This window comes from Chelmon rostratus, chromosome 6, assembly GCF_017976325.1.
Source record: "Chelmon rostratus isolate fCheRos1 chromosome 6, fCheRos1.pri, whole genome shotgun sequence".
In the NCBI taxonomy this organism is placed as follows: Eukaryota; Metazoa; Chordata; class Actinopteri; order Chaetodontiformes; family Chaetodontidae; genus Chelmon; species Chelmon rostratus.
In genome coordinates, this window is record NC_055663.1 from 25,643,164 (window position 1) to 25,665,651 (window position 22,488).

General features: G+C 42.0%; 2 protein-coding genes across 2 annotated transcripts; both read right to left on the reverse strand.

Annotated features, from left to right (window-relative positions):
• Positions 1-3,201: 3,201 nt before the first annotated feature.
• tnni2a.2 (troponin I type 2a (skeletal, fast), tandem duplicate 2) lies at positions 3,202-11,564 on the reverse strand. The gene is made up of 7 exons (XM_041938132.1): positions 11,486-11,564; positions 7,810-7,845; positions 7,232-7,268; positions 7,002-7,130; positions 6,823-6,912; positions 6,103-6,279; positions 3,202-5,074 (listed from the first exon to the last, which is right to left on the reverse strand). Exons 2-7 carry the CDS (start codon positions 7,818-7,820, stop codon positions 4,994-4,996), a joined length of 525 nt encoding a protein of 174 aa, XP_041794066.1. The 5' UTR covers positions 7,821-7,845; positions 11,486-11,564; the 3' UTR covers positions 3,202-4,993.
• Positions 11,565-16,182: 4,618 nt separating this feature from the next.
• Positions 16,183-21,085, reverse strand: LOC121607385 (troponin I, fast skeletal muscle-like). The gene is made up of 7 exons (XM_041938130.1): positions 20,890-21,085; positions 18,581-18,612; positions 18,223-18,259; positions 17,937-18,065; positions 17,719-17,808; positions 17,243-17,419; positions 16,183-16,431 (listed from the first exon to the last, which is right to left on the reverse strand). The coding sequence occupies exons 2-7, from the start codon at positions 18,586-18,588 to the stop codon at positions 16,342-16,344; spliced, it is 531 nt and encodes a 176-aa protein (XP_041794064.1). The 5' UTR covers positions 18,589-18,612; positions 20,890-21,085; the 3' UTR covers positions 16,183-16,341.
• Between the last annotated feature and the right edge of the window lie 1,403 nt (positions 21,086-22,488).

A 22,488-nucleotide genomic window follows, 5' to 3' on the forward strand; every position in this document is an offset into this window, starting at 1 on the left:
TGTAAGAGCTGTAACACTAAATGACACCAGCGTCCTCCTAACACCCCTCTGACCAGACGAACATGATACTGAGATTGGACCAGAAGATCCACTGAGTATGTGCTGTCAGAGTGTCTCAACATGTGTCTGGTGTCAGCTTCCACCATCAACAGAACAAACTCACCTCCTTCTTGACCTCCTTCTTCTCTCACTCCAGGCTGGCCTTCATAGAGTCAACAGAAGAATGCATGTGAATACAACACACTTTAATGGAAAGCAGTCGTGATTTAAATGCATGAACAGCTCAGACTAACAGATGAAACACTGTACTTTACACTGAAACGAGTCTCTGTAAGTGTCACACACAGCACAGCTAAGCACATGTCATCAAAAGTGTCATTCAATAACTGCAGTGTAACGCTTTAACACCAACGCTCGCTGCAACATCTCGTTTTATTTAGAAGTGCTAAAAGACACTGAGAACAGCTGAATTCACTGATTAACAACCTTAGGTTAGAGAGGAAGAACTAATCAGTGAAACGCTGCAGTGTTTGATAGGAACAGAAACCTGCAGGCTGGCCTGAAACCGAACAAATCTCATGTTATACTGTTAATGCAGCATATTGCACCTGAGCCTCATCAAGCTCAAAGGACCCCAACATTTTTAAAAAGTCAAGATGAGGAATGACACGCAACAAAGGTTATAACTGATCGCAACCCGAGACCTCTTGGTCACCAGGACTCTTTGACCTTGTTTGTTGCTTACGTTTCATTGTGCAGCCAATGAAATGACAGCTGAGCCAGATGCAGTCTCTCCTGATACCTGCTGCTGGTGTATGTACTGAGCTTGACCAACTATGTAATGTTTCTTCTTTCTTACAGCCTAATGTATTGCATAAGTCGACACGGTGCATCAGAAAAGCTATTGACTTATAATATTGACTATTACAATGTCTTGGTTGGATGCTAGCAGGTACTGGACGATCAGTCAAAAGCTCCATAAAAGAGTCTGGCATCTTCCACTACTCATTTGCTTAATTGTCATGGCTCGTGGGTTTTATTGGAGAGGTAAACAAAGAAGCTCTCAACTGACTTTTGTAGTTTTTAAACCTCGTAGTTCATGAAATGATTTGCTCTTCTCACTTCTGATTCATTCTGTTCATTCATTAATTTTGTGGAAAGGGACCCTGACACCGTCAGCTGGTTCTTACCTGAAAGTCCTGAAGACAGTCTTCATTCATGTTCAGGGCTCTGAGCAGAACAGCTCACCTAAAGGACAACATTCGAAGATCGCATCATTAAGCAGACGAGGGATGTTTTCATGAGCAGCTTCCACAGAATCAAAGTTAGCACCAGCGACAATGTAAAATACAAACTGTCGCAGCTCTCCGGCTCTGTTTGCTCAGTTCTAATTCTGGCTGGTGTCTGAGTGAAGAAGCAGCTGTGATTAGATGATATGATACAGCTGCCAGCTGAGGTCAGATATAACCTGCAGTAACTCGGAGGAATGAGATGCCAAACACAAGACATTGTTCGGGTTGTCAAGTGTTGGCGATGTGCAGAATGTGACCAGCAAAGTTAACTGTACAGATTATCGACATCACATCGACGCTGTGATATTTAACTGTCAGTGCAGATCAGCGGCTGATCTGATCAGGATTATTATGGGACTTAAAGATCGAGTGTGTAGGATTTAACGCCATCTAATGGTGAGGTTGCAGACTGCAACCAATTGAATACCCCTCGCCTCACCCTTCCCTTCCAAGTGTGTAGGAGAATCTATGGTGGCAGCGAAACTCTGTTTGGTTTGTCTGTTGTGGGCTACTGTAGAAACATGGTGGTGCAACATGGCGGGCTCTGTGGACCCCCTCCTTCTGTACAAAACAGCTCATTCGAAGGTAGTGAAAACATAACAATACTTATTTTCAGGTGATTCATTGATTAATAATAATGAATAATTAATGACAAAATAATTATGATCACATTCTGCCAACAGACCCCTGTAAACCCTACACACCGGACCTTTAAGTGTTGTAACACTGGTTGAGATCAGGAAACATACGCCTCTTGACTTAATGTCACCAGTGTTTCTGGTGCCATGTCTCTCTTTATGGAACTGCAAACTGAAACCAGTCCAGTCCAAACCATCCAAGCTTTGCAGCATCATTACGTTTGTTTTATTGCTTTTTCATTTTACTGGCTGTCGAACCACAAGAAGGGTTTCAGGTTTATGCTCCAGTGTCAGCACAGGGGCAACAGGAAATGGAATGAACGTACCTGTGCAGCAAATCACACCAGATCACATCTAATCTGCAGGGAAAAAATAAGAGAATCAAGTAATTATTCTGAAAACAACAACAACAATACTTTAAAATCCACAAATAATGAAACTAACTCACCTGCTCCAACTGGAAAAAAGGCTGAGACGTTTCTATTTGTAACTTTGAACCAACAGCAGATATTAACGTAAAAAGGCTTGAACAAAATTAAAAAGAAGAGGATTCAGGTGTGTGAGTCAACAGAAAATTAAACTTTCAGCATCACAGTTATTACAATCTGTTCTTCAAATGGGCGACATACAATCCGTACCTGCTGTAAAATGTACAATAGACTTAAAATGTGCATTTCTGTTAAGATTTTTTTCTTACATTAGTAAAACATCCAAGTTTGAATAAATACTGGCACCAAAATAACATTTGTCTCTAGATAGCAGTGTGCGTTGTTCATGCTAACCATTACCAGTAATGTTAGCTAGCAGCCAGTTATCAATTACCGTTTAACTGTAAACGGTGAGCGTTATCTAAAGTATGTAGACGTTTATCAGTAGGGAAGCTGAGAATTCAGACATTTTAAAAAGACTTCATCAAAAGTCTCATTAGCAAGGATTAGCTTAAAGTTAACACTAACAAAACGAGTGTAGCGTTAACTGTCAAGCAGAAGTTGTGCAGGAACATTTTCAGAAGAATGTGTTCTTTACCGGTCACCTTATATAAACCTGGCAGGTTTAAATGTCTTACAGCTGCAACAACGTCTTATTTTCTCACCTTTAGCATCATTGCTAATGCTACCTACTGCACATACTGGGTGAGAAAAGACCGGAGCTGCTATTTAACTAGACACAGTCAATTCAAGATTCATTTAAGGCCAAAATTTACAAGATTTAACCATGAACTTGGCTGTACTTCAGAGCTAAATGTTTACAAAGTCAACAACACTATGAACAAGATTAGCATGAAGCTTTTGTATTTAATGTGACAGCAACATGACGAGAAAAGTACATCACATTTGTGTTTGAACAGTTTAGAAAAGATAGCATGATGTTGTTTAGCACAGACAGGAGGCTGAACTATGCTTCTGCGACGGATAACTTAACGTTGCTTTATTTCATCCATTACTGACCATTAGCTCGCCAGGCTAACGCAACGCATTGGCTACACTCTTGTTTCTTTCCGCCTTCTCGCTGCGATTTGTGACTCTAACATGTGACACGCAGTCAGAGTGAGAACGAGACGAGTTGTTAATAAACTACATTTGAAAATAACCAAACCTGAAGTCTGCAAAAACGGCCAAATAACGCCTGAAAAATTGTCTGCATGTCGGGTGGGTAACAGAACAGAGGCCATATTATTCAATGCATTATGTGATACTAGCTTCATTTCATCCTTTAATGCAGAAGTGATGAGCTCTGTCTCCTAAAAAATACGTTTATATACAACTAATTAGCAACAGCAAATAAGTTTTGAGGGAAACGTAATGCTGATCGAATTACGTTTTCTATTAACATAATGAGGAAATGATGTCTAATAACGTGCTTGCAATTTGGAAGGATGTTGATATTGAACGTATGTTTACTGACAACGTAATTAATTAGTTTTCTGCAAATCCTTCAGTGCACTGTCCCCTCCTAGTGAGAACAGCATTACTCAGCTTTTTTGTGGTTATGTTTAGGCACTTGGTAAATGTCAGCAGCCATCATGATCCTTCCCTAACCTTAACCAACGTGCTTCTTTAGCCAAACCTGCACTTTAGACACCTGCCATCCACCCCGACCGCCTCCCTATGACTCCAGCAGGTACATTAAAATCTACATTTCATTCACTCAACCAAATGTGGACTACCCAGCAAAATGCGTTTGTCAGCACGATGTAATCATGAATGCAAACCGGTTGTACAGTGTTTCTAGGAAACAAGGTTTTAAAGGACGCTCGCCAAGACAAGTGTGCATAAAGTTTCTTCTGCAGAAAAAGTAAAAAAAGAAATAAAAGTAGCATCATGGCGGGTAGTAGTACCAAAGAACAAGACGTTGAGATTCAGGTGATTTTCTGGATTTTAGATTAACTCCATTTGAATAAATTCATCTTTTGATACAGATCAGGCAACAGTGGCCTTGAACTTAAACAGGAAGTTGCTACAGCGCAGCTGTCTGCGTGTCAGCAGAGACGTCACAGACACCTGCAGCGGAGGTGTGACGAAGGCACCGGACATCGCAGGTACATGGCAGGTACAGCAGTATGTTGATGCAGAAGCATAGCTCAGCCTCCTCAGAACAAAAGCAGGCTTGATTCATCACTCATGTACTAACTGACAGCAGTGCAGACAGTACAAATACATCACAGTACAGTGTCAATACAGGCAAAAGCAAAAAGGAGCTGAAGAGTTTTGTTCCAAAGGCACACATCTAAAAAGTACCTGGACTGTGCCTCGTCTTCCTCAGCTCACATCACACATTTACTGCATTTGGAAAATAACTGAAGAATGATTTTATGTTTATATGTAATCACTTTTAAAATCCTGTGAAGCAGCTGAGGAGATAAAGGCAATTTATCACCTATTGATCTTAAAAACACAGCTAACCAGTATAACCTCCACCACAGTCCTGCCTTATCTGTTCCATGAAGGTGAAGGTACGTTTACAGTAGATATGCAGCATTGTAGAAAAAAAAACTCTTCAGCTACAAAGACATTAGACCTGAATTCTGTCCTGAAAAGCCCAACAATCAGTGACAGATCACATTTAACTGTCAAACATCTTCTTCCTATCAGACTTGTCTTCAATGTTCTTACGCCAGTCTCCCACATCGCGCAGCTGCTTGTCCTGTGAACAAAGACAGTGTTTCATTCAGCTGACATAATGACCAGGAAATGACAAGACGAAGGCACAGAAGAAGCAGCAGAGTATGAAAACAATTCAGCAAGAAATGACCAAAAGTCAAATAGTCAAATTATTCTGGATGTCTGCTGCCATGTTGATGGCGGCTGTGAACAGAATCCAGCTACAGACAGACGAAGCATTGTGCTGGGATCAAGCTACATGAAGCGAGGCTGAATTTGAGGCCATTTTTCTGTCGCCAGGAGACACTGTCGCTTCAGGTCCGGATGACCTCTGAACTCGCGCGTGATCGTGAAATAAGACGCGCCACCATTGGTCGGGGTCATTCGTGTGGTCTTGCCAGTCGCCCAAACAGCACACAGCAGGAGTTCACAGCACCTTGATCATTTGACCATCATCAAAGACAAAAAAAAACCATGTTGTCTGATCCCGGCATTAAAGGTGCAGCTCAGTTTGATCAAATTAATGTCATCTGTTTGGTTGAGGTTTCTGTGGGCAATGACTGGACTAAACAGAGTAAATGCTAAACTCTGGGAACATGGGGACAGCATCTGAGCAGTCAGGTGGGATCTCTTCAGTAATAATCCCTCATCCCTCAGGAAATCTGTTCACACCAAAGAAGGGCTGGGTATCTTGGTACGTTACGTGTCAGATTAGATTCATCCTCTTGATGATATCAGTGTTTTACATTATTTAATTTAGACAAAGTTTGTGTCTAAATTAAAGATTTAACATTTGAGAACTCTGAAGAAAAACTGCTGAAATAGTTTCATATCAGTGCTGAAATAACAGCATGTTACTGTTAATCGTGCTGGAACATGGGTGGTGGTTTAACGCTGTCTGACTGTCTGCCTGTAGGACTTCTTTTCAGCAGAATAATCCAGATTAATCTTTACATCCCGCAAATTCAAGTACTGTTTGCCTGTAAACAGCAAACTTTCCCTTTAAAGTTAAAGCTGATGTAAAGGTGGTTTAGGAAGCCAAGCCTGTAGATGAAGCAGGCAGCAGCTCACCTCCTCCTTCACCTCCTTCTTGACCTGCTTCAGGTTGGCCCTCAGGTCCATGTTGACCGTGTGCTTGGAGCCCAGCAGAGCTTTCAGCATGGCGTCAGCAGACATACGCACTTTCTTCAGCCGGGGTCTCTTGAACTTTCCCCTCAGATCCACAATCTTTATGTTGAGGTCTCTGACCTTCGGGAGGATCAATGACAACATGTACAGACGTTTAGAAAAGGTCAAATTATCAGTCATGAATGAGGTGCAGCTTGTTTTTCCTAAATGGTGCCTATCGAGGTACAAACACATTAGCACCAGTTAATGCTAAAACTCGCTCTGTCTTCCATACAACAGTCCATACGACACATTCAGGTACACGGACACTGTCTCTGCAGACTTGGAGGTCACCTTTGTTCAACTCTTTCCATCCCAAAAGCATCATAGCCAATAAACAACAGAGGTGAAGTGAACACTTTAAGGTTTAAAGAGCAGGCATGAAAGCTCATTTTGCTTATAAGAACCAGGGTTAAACCAATCAGTTTGTGTGCCAGCACCACTTAAAGCGAGGGCGGGTTCTGCTTGGACTGATGCACTATGTTTAAAAATGCAGTCAGCAGACGGCAGCATTGCTCTAACACAGCATTGACGGGCAGTAATGGCACCTCATAGAGCTGCTGTATGTCGGCCTCACAAACAGGTCAAACCAGCACCGTGAACAGACCTGGACCAGTATCTCACCTCATTCAGAACCATGTTCAGCTTGAACTCTAAGCAGTATCTCTCCTCTTCACTGATGTCAATCTGCTCATGAAGCTTCTTGCAAAGCTCCTGAAGAGAAAACAGTATTTTAGAGTTTTTTATATATGTATATAACGTCCCAGACTGACCCGGGACAGTCCGTCCTGTTTGTGACTCACCGTGAGCTCTTCCTTGGAGTACGGCAGCTCCAGAGGAGGACACTTGTCCGCCAGGAACTTCTCCCTCTCCCCGATTTTCATGTTCGATTCAGCCTCCAGCAAATTATTGGCCACCACCAGCATACAGCTCTGTGGACGACATCATCATGAGGCTTCAAGCATTTCCAGCTGAAATGTCAAAGCAGCGTCTGTGCTTCTTCAGAGAGAATAAAAAGCTTTGCAGTTCTTACTTTCAGAGTATGCTTACGCCTCGCAGACAGTCTTTTTCTGCAGGGGAAAACACAAAACATGCATCAGACTGAGTGAAATTACAGTATGTCATATGATAAATAAATCCATAAATCTGATTAATATTTATAATGATAAAACTCACTGTCACATTTTACTTCTGGAATAAACTGATTCACTTTGGCATTTTTTCCTTTGTTGTGGGATTCTGCTTTTTTTGCTGTGTTACCAGATATCATCAATACACCAAAATATCAAACGCCAATCTTCCCAAATTGTTATTTTGATAATACAGAGTCTCTGAAGCATAAGAAGGAAAATTGCATCTGGATTTCCATCAAAATACAACAACAAATGACTGCAGGATACACGTCTTTCTAGTCCACTTGAGTGCTGCAGTCAGAGAAGATGCCAAAAGTCTAAATATATGGTATTTTATCCTTTAAAATGTTCCTCAAACTGCACTAAAACTCACTTGTTCCCTGACCCTTTGGCCTAGAATGAAATCTGTAAATGTACATATGAGACATCCTGCAAACAGAACAATAAGGTGGAGATACGTGTGAAACTGTGAACTCACTCAGTGGCCATCTTAGCTGCAGGATCCGGATGTTTCCTGGTAGAAAAAACATGAAAGAGTGCATTAAAATTACAATTGTGCCTTTTAGTGCGTGATAAAACACATGTTTCTGAAGCATTTTAGAAAGTTGACAAACTACAAATGCAGACGCCAACTCGAAGGGACAGACCTTCACATGACCCCGTCTGTTGTAACGTTATCAGCACAGGTCTGTTTTTATGCTTATGTGCACGTGTTTAGTGCAACCTGCAGGCATCAGTTCATATCGAATGATTTCTGTTGGTCTAAAGTCTTTAGTTATCCACATGCTGACCCTCCAGTCAGAAGTAGCTCATGCTGTTTCACAAAAAGCTGCAAGTGAAAAGGTAAAAGTTCAAGTCCACATCTTCACTTTCAGCTGTTCTGTTTCTGCTTCATGTCTGAACTCACGTCTCCTTCCAGCTGTAGAAACTCACCTGGCTCACGTTTCATGTTTGGCTCTTGTTAATTCTATCTTAAGGCATCGTGTTAGATCCAGGAAATTTCATGGAGCTGAACTCAACCCAGGCCGTGTTAATGCCAGAAAGGACCAGAGCGCTATTCTTAGCAGCACGGCTCTGCGGATGGTGGTCCAACACGGCGGTGCAGATAAATATCTCGACAACGACAGACGGACAGAGAGCCTTCAAACCCGGAGAGGACGACTCGTAGTGACACTGGTGATCCTCTGGCTGCTCTTTTAGCGCCACCAACAGGTCAATTTAGACTTGTCCAAATTATCACCTCATGACAGGACACTTCTAAAAGTGATGATGAACTTGGAGGCTAATGCTAACATGCTATTTGTAATTCAACATTCATATTTGTAATTTTAGCACCATGCTAAATGACGGCAACATGCTAAATGCTCAAAGTTAGCTTTTTAGCAAGCTAAATGCTACATGTTAAAATGGCTGTTTTAGCATGTCAGTGTGACATGCTATTAGCAGGTCAAAATTGTCCAAAACTTCTGGTCATCACATGACCTCTCTAAAATCGTCCTGCCGGGCTCAACTCTATTGTGAGTCGAAAGCTAACATAACATGCTAACATTCTGGTCTATTCAAGCAAGAAATTAGCTAAATTTAGCATTTTTTAGCATGCTGACAAGCTTACATGCTGCATTAGCATAAACATATTAACATGCTAAATACAAGTGAAACCTGAGACTTGAAACTAGTTTGAGAAACATCAAGTCTGCTACTGTGGTCACTTATGTTATTATTATATAGTCATACAGCTGTAAGTGCTTGATTGATTGAAGTCTGTGCTGCATCACCACACGATAATTACATCATTTTAAAAATGACAGACATGTTCAATGTGATGGAGGAGCTAAATAAACCAAATCTCAGCATCACATTGCACTGAAACGAACAGAAACACACACCCATCCCTCCAAAACACTGATGTAGTGATGTATGACAAGAGTTACATGAAGTGGGCTGACTGTCATCCTCACAGTCCAGAGAGAAAAACTCATCAACACATGTGTAATGTTTACAGTATGGAGGATAAATGAGCTTCACAAGCTGCAGTACAAACACCGTAACGATCACTTCACTCAGAAATCCACCCACAACGTTAAAAAATTAGCTACTGGTGTCGATCCACAATCTCTGATACGTCTTTGAATGCACCACGCAGGAAATATCACTCAGCACCACTGCAGTGGGACGCAGGCAAGAAATACTCTTTCACTGGAGTAAAAGTACCAGTACAACAATGTCAGACTACTCCATTTACAAGTAAAAGTCCTGCATTCAAATTCTGATTTAAGTGAAAGTAGACAAGTATTTTAACTACTAGTATTTTCTAACTGTACTTCAAAGTAAAAGTACTCCGTCAGTAGAACACCTCCTGTGATATTATCAGACTGTTATTACTTCAGCATCAATGTTTGAGCAGCATTTTACTGTTGGAGCTGTTCCAGTGGGGGGTCGGGCCCCTCCAAAGGGTCGTAAGATAAATCTGATGGGTTGTCAAATGATTAATTAGAGAGAAGAAAACAAAGCCGTTTTTTAGATTTTCTCTAGTCTTTGCTCTCTTGTGAAATATTGGATCTTTTTTTCTCTTCGACGCTAAAACAGCTACTGAAATGAAACCATGTGAGAAATTTAGAGGAGAGATTTAATCTCGGTGGTGAAACTGCTATCGGTATGAGTAGCTACCACCCGGGTGAGTAAAGGGACCCTTTTAGACCCGGCTGGAGGACTCTGAGGCCACTTCCAGAGGTAGTGGGAGGCCAGATAGTCGCTGCCTGAGCTGTTTGTTTAGGAGCTGTGATGGAGCAGTGGATTAAGGCTCTATTCCTGGAGCCACAGCTGTTCCAAACGTCTTCATTATGCAGACAAAAAAATGACAGCAGGCTTGTCTTGAAAGAAAAGATGTCTGAAACCACTGCAGGCATCTTTAAACACATAACTGACCCGGGAGCAAATGGCCGGCATCCGTAAACCAATAATAGGCCCGAGGGTTATCTCCAGGGCTGACACTGGAAACTCGGCATGACAACATTTTGCTCTGGAGATGGAATAATATCTGCAGGGTTTAATTTGGGCCCTGATTTTTGTCTTCAGTAAGTGTGCCTGTATGTTATGGATATAGGGGATTGTCTCTGGAGGGAGGGTGGAAGGTTCGCAGTAACCGAACACCACAGAACATCCGTCGAATGGACGAGATGTTAGAGCATATCACAAAAATAACCCACTGTTAGGCTGACAGATGCATGTGCAGTTCATCTGCTCCACACGGACGGAAACCAGACAAGAAGGTACAATTATGTCCAACGCAAAGAGGAAAAAAACATTTTTACCAGAGGGAAAAACCAAAAAAGACCCTCTTAAAAGCTGATTTTCTTCGAAAACTTGTAAAATCAGCTTTACTGTTGCTGAAACACTTTCTGAAAAGCAAAAGTTCGTCTACTAAAGGAATTTTGTTTCAAAAAGACCAAATAGACCTTTAGCGCTAAACAGGCTAAATTTGGTGAGCGGGATCAAAGTGAAGGCAGAGAGCAAGGCCGGCAGCCGCCGCAGATTAGACGAGGTTTCCCTCCGAAGACCGCGGCGCTGACAGCAGGATAAACACTGACGGATCGATTTACAGGTTCGTGCCTTGTAGTGGTGTTGATTTTCAGCGCGGCGCATCACCAGACCATACATCACCGGTCCGCCACACAGCAGACGAGCACATGTCCGAGGGTTTCCACGGCGATACGAAAAAGACTCGTGTTGACCTTCGAAATCCAGAAAAACAACTCAGGACACGAGAGTTTTAATAATGAAAGAAACTTTCCACAGTCTCGATTTCACCTGATGTAGCACTGAAAGTACATTAAAGTAAACAAATACAATTTAAACATCAACATCAAAGACTTCACTGCTCGTCAAGAACTCCAAAAAACATCAAACAACCATGAACCTTCAGCATTTTACCGTCTAGAAAAACCAGCAGCCAGTCAGACGCCCCTCGACCTAAATCCTCAGCCTTTTCCTACAACCCCCCCTCTGACGAACCTCCATCTGAACAAACAAAACTTTCATCCTTCAAGTATCAACAACAACAATTGCTGCCATGCAAAGAACGTGCACGCAAACAAGCAAAATACCCAGAATTCCTCCACTCAAACAGCATCAAAGAGTCAGAAAAGAGTCGTTACCGAGCAGAGTGGTCAGCCTGGTGGAGTCACAGAGACGCGGACTGAGTCCCAGGCGGTCCCAGTGTTAAGAAGGTATATATTGCAATCTGTGATAGCCTCTAAATCCTCCACTTTCTCTTTATGGAAGTGGATTACTGGTCAAACCAATGAGCTGGCAAGGTCATGAAATACAGTACAGTGTCATCTGCCCCCTTCCTCGGCTCGCCGCAGTATAAATAACCCGCCCTTTAAGATTGTTATCTGTATTATCTTGTCGCAGAGCTTCTGACGGACAGAATGCAGGAAAGTGATTAAAGCACGGAGGCATTTTATAATCAACAGTTCAAATATTTATAGACAGAAATCATCCAGAGATTTGATGTATAGTTAGAAAACATTCACCGACTGATGCTGCTGAACTAAAACCATTCACAGTTTAATTCATGTGCAGAAAATTCTAGTATTTTATATTCTAGTTATCGTAGTTTCCCACTGACTGCTTCCACCGGACTCAATGTTAAATTCAAGCGTTTTAAAGGCGTCAGAGTTCGTGATTCTTCACCCGGCAAACACTTTTAGTTCGCTCTCAGTACGATGATGAGTTTTCAGACACGCTCAGAAACGTCTTTAGTTGTTTACGTAAAACTAATCTGAACTGTGAGGACGTCTGTAAGAGACGTGACGACGCCTGGATGTTTTCCATCAACACGAGGAAACATTTTTAATGAAAGTATCTGAACAGAACAGTGAAATGTGTTTCACTTGCTTTGCTAACAGCATCCGCCTGTAAACTCAGTGTCACGTTAACACATTAAACACCGTGCAGCTCTTTTCACTTTAAAACACTCATATTTTACATATTTTTACTGTAAATTTCTCTTTTATGGTCAGGACTTTTGTAGTGCTGGTGGCACCACAGCACCATCACACTGAGGACTGTGGGTTTTGCCGCATCTCTTAAACTGAACTTGATTTAAAGACTCCCTGCAATGAAAATCGAGCTGTTAACATTGTTGACGTGTTCATATGACATTTTTATGTGCTACAAGACACAGTCATGAGGAGCCGGCAGCGCCATGGCTGAGCTTTTCCATGCTGGAACTGCAGTGGACCAATCACACGGACCCAGACAGAAACAGAGTTTCATACATCACCTCAGTCATCTGTGGGGCGGGGCTACAGTAAGGACAGGTGAAGCTAGGTGGAGCTACAAATCGCTATTTTGCAAGTTAAATTTCACTATTTTTAGAACGATGGCAGAGACGTGTTGTGTATTTGTTTGCTGAAGGAGAAACGTTGACTGCAGCCTGCAGCCCGACGCTCATCTATTAATCACCCACAGCGAGTACGAGCCAGCGTGTCCAAGCAGACCTGCAGGGTGCTGGACAACGTTAGCCAACGTTAGCCTGCCAAGGTACATGATGATGAATGTCACATGCTGACAGCACGTCTCATATGGCTTCAGGATGTTGATGATGAAAGTTACTACAAATGTTCCCCAGAGCAGCTTGACAGACAGTGAAGCTGCTGATCTGAGATCAGAGCTGCTCGCTGCATGAAGGCGAAGGTGCAGAGCTCCGTCTGAGCCAGTGGGAGGCAAGAGGAGAGCTTTCATTGAACTAACTTCTAAATAAGTAATTGTGATGAAAAGTGATGAGGTTGTTGGCATGTTTTTCTAATCCACTTCCTACACCCTCCGTCCCCGGACCCCCTCCCGAGGAAGAACTACCCGCATATTTAATTCAAGTAAGAGTAGCAGTACTGCTGTGTAAAAATACTCAGTCCCACATTCAAGATTACACTTGCAGTACAAACATAATAACAGTATAAGTACTTGTTAGAGAGTTATGTTATTATATATATCATGTTATTTGAACATTATTACTGGTACTTTAACGCGGACGCAGTATTTTAATGTTGGTGAGGATGGAGCTCATTTAACTACTTTATATACTGTTGGATAGTTTCATCTATAGCACAGTATCATGTAAACTGTTTGCAAAAGTAACAACTGACTGAAGCTGTCAGATAAACGTAGTGAAACGTACAATACTTCCCTCCGACATGTGGTGGAGCAGAAGTGTGAAGTAGCTTAACGTAACTGAGTACTTTTACTCTGCTTTCGTCCAGATCGGTCGGTACAGTTGAAATCGGTCTTTTCTGTTCTGATGTGATCTGTTTGAGCGGGAAACAGCGTATTTCTACACACTGCATGCAGAGACATGCAGCACATTCACATTCTGCTGAACCGAAGAACAGCAAGAATCAACAGTTTGATGTGTCAACGAGAACTGATCACATCTGAGTTTGATTAGAGTCACTTCTGACGCGAAACAAACCTTCAGCAGAACAAACAAATGAGCCTCAGTTGTCTGCTGTTCGTCAGCGCATTCGGTTTTCTGCCAATCAAAGCAACTTCCAAACCTCTAGATCTCTAGAAACCTTTTTCTCCTCGTTACAAATCGTGTCTTTAATGAAAAGGAAGTTGAGCTCACACAGTGTGTCGCTGCCGCTCGGTGGCTCTGACGGTCAAACACCTGGAATGGAAAAAGAAAATTCCTCTTCAGCATCAAAATCACATGAATCTGAACAGTTGATGAGTTTTGAGCATAAATGACAGAGCACACTGAAATGTGGCTGTAAGCTTTTCAGTCTCTTAATGAACAGAATCTGTCAACTATTCCAACTTCTCCTATAAAGACATGTTTTAGATTATTTCACCTGTGTTCGACCTTATTATCTGTTAACTTCATTCACTCGCAGGTGTCCACATATATGTTTGCATCTATATTACAGAGTGTTGCTAACATTTGTGCAACGCTTCTCCACGTATAGACAGTAAAGTGAAGAGGAGAGTTAGTGGTACCACACAAACATTTAAGATTAAACGTAAAAAAATCAAGCCGGAACGGCAATAAAGCAAACAGACTTCACGTACCTCAGGTGTGTTTGTGGATGAACTGGACGAATGAGACTCTGTGATTCGGTTTGTATGTTAGAGGAAGATAGCGGAGTTCATTCAAGGGGACAGACTCTGTGGTTATTTCTACGCCTGCGTCTCCTTCCACGATGTGTCGAGGGCGACGCGTCTCTCTCACACCGTTAGAGGCTTTTCACGTCATAAAACAGCAACAGCGAAGGAACAAGACCCTGCAGCTCAGAGCTGGATTACGCTCGCTGCTTTTTCACAGAAACTAAAGGGAAGACGCATTAATGCCGATCCACCTGCTGCAGTCGTGTGTGTCCTCACACTCAACAATCACAGTTTAATTAAGCACAAGTTATTACGGTTTGGACGGAATGTCATTTCGTTATTTTGTTCATCAATTTGTGTATTCAGGAAATGCAGCTTAGGTTTGTGCCATTGGAGGGCGGCCATTTTTTTCATATAGAGAGAAAATTCGTGGTTGTGTCGTAATTCTTCTCAATAATCAGGACAAAGTACAGTAATAAGGTCAAAACCTCCAAAATTATCTGACTGTCCCTAAACAGTACAGTCAGCAGCTCAGTGTCTCCATCTTAGCTGGTGGCTAACGTTAGCTTCACAGATACGACCGCCTCTGAATCCTGGAAGTCGCTGATTCAGAGCTTTAAGGTGACAGATTTAAAATGTTGATGGTTCATATGCTTCAAATGCGCACTGTCTGTCACATTGAGGGTTAATGTCAGCTTGGTCTCTCTGGACAGACGAGTCCAGGACATGTTAGCTTGACACGAGGGCTCAAAGCTGTGGGGAGGCCGTTAGCCTCCAGAAAAAGAGAAGAAATGTCCTCTTAGTAACGCCTAAGTTGTCTGATTAAATGTTGTGACCTCTCAGTGGTGAGACACAGAGCAGGTGACCTGGTGGTGTGGAGGCTTTGGAGCTGCACTGGCTAACGAGCAGAGTAATTACTTTATTAATGAGTAATGTGCATCGATTACATTTTTCAGGTAACTTGCCAAACATTGTTTATAGATACAAACACACATTAAGGTGTCAGAGGTAGTAATTACCTTTTTTGTTGTAGTTTCTTTTCCTTTATCTAATTATCTGTGCAATTACATACACACTGAAATAAATAGAAATGTGAAAGTTGTGGCCACTAGGTGGCAGCAGTGACTGCACGGCTGCTGAGCAGCATCTGGTCACTGAGTGAGAAAGAAATCCTGCCGGCGCCATTTTTGTTTTTAGACAGTTTGTATTAACGCCGGCTCTGCTCAGTTCATTCAGAGTCAGCTGATATATTTCACCTTCCATCCAGGTAGTTCACATTTTAACATTCTGCTGAATTTTATGAACGCCCAAATGACTGAAATGATTAATCTGTTGGCGTATCGAGGTCCAGCTGTTTCTTTCAAATTCACCAGCAAAAAGTCACTGTGCTCTCTCTTAAGTCTGTTTTCTCCACAAAACAGAATTTGACTGTTTGCACTAAAATGTGTTCATTTATCAAAGAGCTCAGAGTTGAATTATGTTAAGTTAATGCTCCCTGACTGTACTGATAAAATCAGCAAGAAAATGACTGACAGCTGAGAAATGAGAGGCCTGCCAACCTCATCTGCGTTTTTCTGTATTTTTAATTCCTTAAAATAGCGTTAATACGAAGGCAAGATTGAGATTTTTCCTCTGTAACTTACTGACACTTATTTCTCTCATGATCTTTGAAGACTCTTGATACGTCAGCTGTTTCTCTGATGCACATATGTGTAAATCCAAGTAAGCAAGACAAAACGGCTCCTTCAGCAGGTGATGCTTGTTTATTCAAAGTTTCTGCAGCTTTCGAGGGAATTAGAAAAATTAATTTGTTCTATTTAAACGGTTTTCAGGTTGAACCAGTCAGTGAAAAACAGGAAGTGCAAATCCTGCAGGTTTGCTAAGAGCAGATGCAGCTTTTGATTTAAGCCTCGGCCTCAAACATCTTCTTCCTGCCGTCCATGCCGGCTTTGTCCTCAATGTTTTTACGCCAGTCGCCGACGTCACGCAGTTCCTGAAACACCAAGACGAGCAACAATCAGAGCTGCACAGGGAGCTAATGATGAAGGTGGTTAGAGGCTGTTCTCTTTCATTCAGGTTACATTCGAGTTTGAGGGTTTAATAAATCAGATTTTTACAGCCAAAAAAGACCAAAGTGAACAAATCCAGGCTGTGTGACGCTATGACGGGCCCGGACTGAGCACAAGATGTTTTTATATTTCTAATAAGGTTCTAAATTCATCGAATCAGGATGGTCCTATGGGGGATGAAGGACAGTCATATAAACCATGGCCCTACTGGAGTTTGGTGAAGTCTCTGCGGTTTCTATAGAAACTAGTCTGACTTCCATCCAAGTGTAGTGCAAATTTTATTCAAATTTTCAGATCATCAACAAATGAAAATCTGAATTTATGCGTTTCCATCCGTTTCTGCTGGTTTCATGTGTTGATGTGAGGAAGGTTTCAGCCTCCTCATCGCTCCACACAAGATTTTTTCAGCTCTTCACTCGAGGTTTCAGTCACATGTTTCAGGTGCGTCGTGATTAATTCACCTCGTCTGTTCTCATTGCACCTTCTCGCATTTTCTTTTTAACAACAAACTAATGTTTGCACCACCTTGACTTGGTTTTATTCCACGTTTCTGCTCAGGTTTGTTTATGCGTGAATTGAAAATGTGCAAAAAAAAAAAGGTGGATGGAAGCACACCTGTAGACATGTCCTCGTCTTATGACCGCCACGTCTGCTAATATTATATTTACCAGCTGTTTCTGTCGGGACAGAAAACAGGCAAATAAAACAAGCATGAGCGAGGCCGGGGCTCCTCACCTCCTCCTTCACCTCCTTCTTGACCTGCTTCAGGTTGGCCCTCAGGTCCAGGTTGACTGTATGTTTGGAGCCCAGCAGAGCCTTCAGCATGGCGTCAGCGGACATACGCACTTTCTTGAGGACGGGCTTCTTGAACTTCCCCATCAGGTCCTGAACTTTGATCTTCAGGTCGTCAATCTGGAAAATGAAGTCTGACTTTACTGCAAACAGCTTCAGGAGCTGCTTCAGTCATCAGGAAAGTGATATTTACAACTCTGAATACTAAATATCGCAGCTTCTCGACCTTCTGCAGACCAAGAGCTCGTTTTCAGATCCCACATTCACAGTTTGCTCGTTAGCTTTGGTAACTCTGGGACCTCCACTTGACTTTAACTTGAAAACAAAGTTCTGTGAGTTTGGGCGATGTTTGGGAGCACAGCATGAGTTTCTACTGATGAACCTGCCGAAGGTTCAGTTAAGTAATTGCAGAAAATTACCTCCTTGTTGGATTTGTTGACTTTCATCTCCAGGTCGTATCGCTCCTCATCGATCACTTCGATCTTGTGGTGGATTTCTTTGCACAGCTCCTGAACACAAACACCAGCAATATGTCACAGTAACAAGCCGATGCACTGTGGACCCAAAATAACGAATATCAGCTAAATCTAAAGGAGTCAACCCTTTAACGTACTGAACTGGGCATTAAAGGACGTACCAGCAGGTCCTGCATGCCCCTCGGCATGGACACCGGAGAACAGTTCTCAGCCATGTACCTCCTCCTCTCCTCCTCTCGCTCCCTCTCTTCCTCCTCCAGTAAACCTTTGGCGATGGACAGCATCAAACTCTGCACACAAACATCAGATATTGACGCACACTGAACATTCGTAGCTAACTCTGAGCAGCAGAAGGCATCTGACTGTTCTTTGCTTTAAATCTCTAACTGAAAGGGATGTGAAGAGATTTGATGCAGATGCTTTTCTTCTATTCACAAGCTCTTTTACCTTCAGATGATGCTTCCGACTCGACGACATCTTTTTCCTGAAGGGTTTGACGAAACATTGATTTGTTATGACGGATATCGTGTTTTAAAAAACACATATTTCATATTCAGAACTGAACCAATATGCAAAGAAACATGACTTGACTGCAGAAAAGTCCTGAAATCAATGATTGTTTATCAATAGTCCTGTTTTACATACAGGAAACAGTTCATCCAGTCAAGTCCTTCAACAATAGTTAAACTCTCTTTTACTGTTATAATAGCAACATTTTGACCATTTGAAGTTGTACTTCAGTGTTTTCGAGTACAAAATAAAATCTTCACGAACACGTAGATGAACGAGAGCCAGAATTACTCACTCTGACATCTTCGCACTCGTTTGGCTTCAAACCTGCAGAAAACATAATTCTTCAGTTTGAAATAATGACAGGTAAAAAAAGATAAAGTTATGAAAAATAATCAGAAAAGAATATCAGAAACACAGAGTCATTAAGTGGGGGGTGTCAAGCTAACAGAAAGAGAAGGGAATAAGAAACGAGGTGAGGAAGGGTTCAGGCTGACGAGGAGGAGGAGGAGGACTGGAATGCCTCTGCCTGGTCTTTCTAAAATAATAACCAATTAGAGGAAACGTGACACCAGCTGAGAGCAACAGCAGTTTGCCTTGAGAAAAAACCTCAAGTCTAAATTAGGAGAAGGGTCTGGGGTCCAGTTGCCCCCCCCAGGCATCCCTCTTATGAAAGGTCTGTCTTCTGGAAGATTATCAGGAAACACTTGATACGTCCTCTGTTGCTACAAACATGTCTGACATGACCGAGGCGATATCCATCTCCTCTGAAAATAGAGACCGTGCAGAACAATCCCCATCCTCCATCACTGCGTCCACAGCTCTCCAATCTTTGCAAAAATATCTAAAAGATACTGATGCTGATTTCTCCACTGGTACAAAGACTTGTGAATAGTCAGTAAAAACCAGGTTTTGTCCTGATCCGATCACGGTTTTTGCTCCAAAACCCACTCACTGAGTACGTCCCACTAACGTCTGAGTCTGATCCAACTTTTCTTTCACAACACTGTGTGGATCTATGTTTTTAACTGAATACAGAACAAAAAAAAGGATCAGAACTGGATCTGGTTTAATCGGTTAAACTGATTTTCCACTAAAAGGATTTTCTCAAAAGAAACAGAATTACAAATTTAAAGAAACACTCCCCGAATTTTGCTACAGACTCCACATCCCAAAACTCCCTCAACAACGTCGATGTTTTGAAACCAAGTTCAGGATGAAATTTCAAAACGTGAAACAATGAAATTTGGGGGATTTGGGGCCCTGTAACAAAAGCAGAGCGCGTATCTGTAAACGGAAGCAAACAGGCCCATTGTCCACAAAAAAATCCTGGCAGGGTCCAAACAAGAACAAAACAGAAAAACAAATTAGCAACATGCATGTTTTCCTACTGAAACTCCTCATTATGAATATTCTCTATCAATCTAAAGCAGAGTATCATCAGCGTATGGAAGTCTTTGTCACATGTTAAAATGGTGACATTTGTGCGACAGAAGTTCTACGTAACTTTTTATTGCATGAAATCTGAACTCAGTGATCATCTCTCCTGATCTTCTCACAAGTCTTTGGCAGCACACACAATAATAACCTCTTCATTGCAGCAAACTGACCAAGAAATCATTTTACTGAAATGCTGTATGACCTTTGCGCTTTTCTTAATTAGCATTTACCAGTCAGGCTCAGTGTCGTCTCCTGACCACAGCTACAGACACAAGAACAAAGAAATCTGATTTTCTTTAGAGCATCTCACATTAGGTGGCGTCACCAGGCTTTAAGACAACCACAAACAAGAATGTACACACTTTTCTGCAGACAGCAAGAAAATCTGGACATAAAAGGAAATGCTGGGAATATTATGGCCTGAAATGGCTTCAAACTCCTGCAACACGTTTAGCAGCTTGATCAAATCAGCAGCACAAATTCAAGACTCATTTAATTCCTTAACGTTTCTCCTTCAAATAGGAAATGGATCTGAGACCTTTTATTGCATTAAAATGTTGGTAGAGGGGAAAAGAAACACATGTAGATCATCAATTAATTTACATTATGAACCATGAATGCATGTATTTGTAAAGTTACTGTACTGAAACATAATGAACGCTATTCCAGAATTTGTACCTTTTCTTTTTTAATCACTTGATTTAAGATCTGCAGATTTTTGTGAACTGAATCAACACAAAGATTTTATTAAACAAAGCGGCAGATCAAGCACAAGATCACACTGAGGCCCGACACATTAAATCTCTTCAAACCGTCTGCGATGACAGAACGAGAAACACTGGGACTATCACCTTCCAACTCCAGAGTCCATTTACACCAACACACCTCATCACACAGCACTTCACGCCTGCAGCCACGACCGCTTCACCCTCAAAACGAACCAAAACTAACCGTCAGCCTCGTCATCCTGCAGCAACACCTCCTGATGAGCTGCTTCGTTTCCCAGTAAGAGCTTAACACCGAAACACGTTTGTTTTAACAAGAGCGCAAAGAAAACAACCAAAACCTTTCCCACTGAACAGCGTAACGACTTTCTTCGTACGTATATGAGTCAGATTTTTACAGAAAAGCAGCAGCAGCAGCAGAGAAAAGAAGATTTCTCACCTTTTAGTGGAAGACGGAAACAGGACGGAGCGACGGATTTGAACGCAGCTCACTTTTGGCATTATAAGTTGGTATATATTGCATTCCCCAAAGGCAAAGGAAACCCCATCTTTCTCTTTATGGAAGTCGATTCTCTCACAGACCAATGGGCTCAGCAGCACCTGAAACATTATATCTGAGCCCCCTTCACCACTTAAATCTCCTCCCTATCTGACCATTATAAATAACTCCTTCCTTCTAGATTCTTTCACTGATTGCATTAACCCCCAACCCCAAAAGGAAGGTCTGGAGGCGAAAAGCAGGAGGAGCAGAGTGGAGAAAGCAGACAAATCACTCACATATGACTCTATAAACAGATTATTATCATGCATGAACACAGCTGGGCTCAGAGGCACTTTCTGATGAAGCAAACCAGGAGCAGCAGTGATGAAAGCTGAGGGGACAGCAGGTGGGAGGGCAGAAAAAGTCAGAGTGGAGTTTCAACGCGGTCATTTAAGACAAGCGCAATGGATGCTTTTAAGCTGTTAAGACGGAACGGCTCATCAGAGAAGGAAAGTGAGAGGAGTGTCGAGGCAGAGGCAAACTTAAAATGGTCATAAAGTAAAAAGACTTCTGTGATGCTAAAGATCTGTTTACGTACAGCATCTGTGAGCCGCACACTTCTTTACCAAAATACATCTGATGACTCTGGACATTTAATTAGGACACTGAGTCATTTACACAGCAATGCAACAGCAACTCACAAAACACAGCAGCAACTCACAAAACACAGCAGCAACTCACAAAACATGGCAGCAAATCAGAAAACACAGCAGCAACTCACAAAACACAGCAGCAACTCACAAAACACGACAGCAACTCACAAAACACAGCAGCAACTCACAAAACACAGCAGCAACTCACAAAACACGACAGCAACTCACAAAACACAGCAGCAACTCACAAAACACAGCAGCAACTCACAAAACACGACAGCAACTCACAAAACACAGCAGCAACTCACAAAACACAACAGCAACTCACAAAACACGACAGCAACTCACAAAACACAGCAGCAACTCACAAAACACAGCAGCAACTCACAAAGCACGACAGCAACTCACAAAACACAGCAGCAACTCACAAAACACAGCAGCAACTCACAAAACACGACAGCAACTCACAAAACACAGCAGCAACTCACAAAACACGACAGCAACTCACAAAACACAGCAGCAACTCACAAAACACAGCAGCAACTCCCAAAACACAGCAGCAACTCAAAAAACACAGTAGCAACTCACAAAACACAGCAATAAATGCAAAAAACACACAATAAATCATGACAATTAATCATGAACCACAACAATAAATCATAAACACAATAAATCACAAATAAACAGCAATACATTTTTAAAAAACAAATAACACTACATGATAAAACAAAGCGTAAATCATAAAGCACAGGTGGGACTCCGCTGAGACAGGTAGGTTCATATTGGACGATGATTCCGCGTCCCGATTGGATGCCTGCAGTCTGCGACACAACAACTTGTTGCTGTCACTGTATTTTCATTGGAGGTCTCGAGGACACGAGACACGACCCCGAAACGTCTTTTT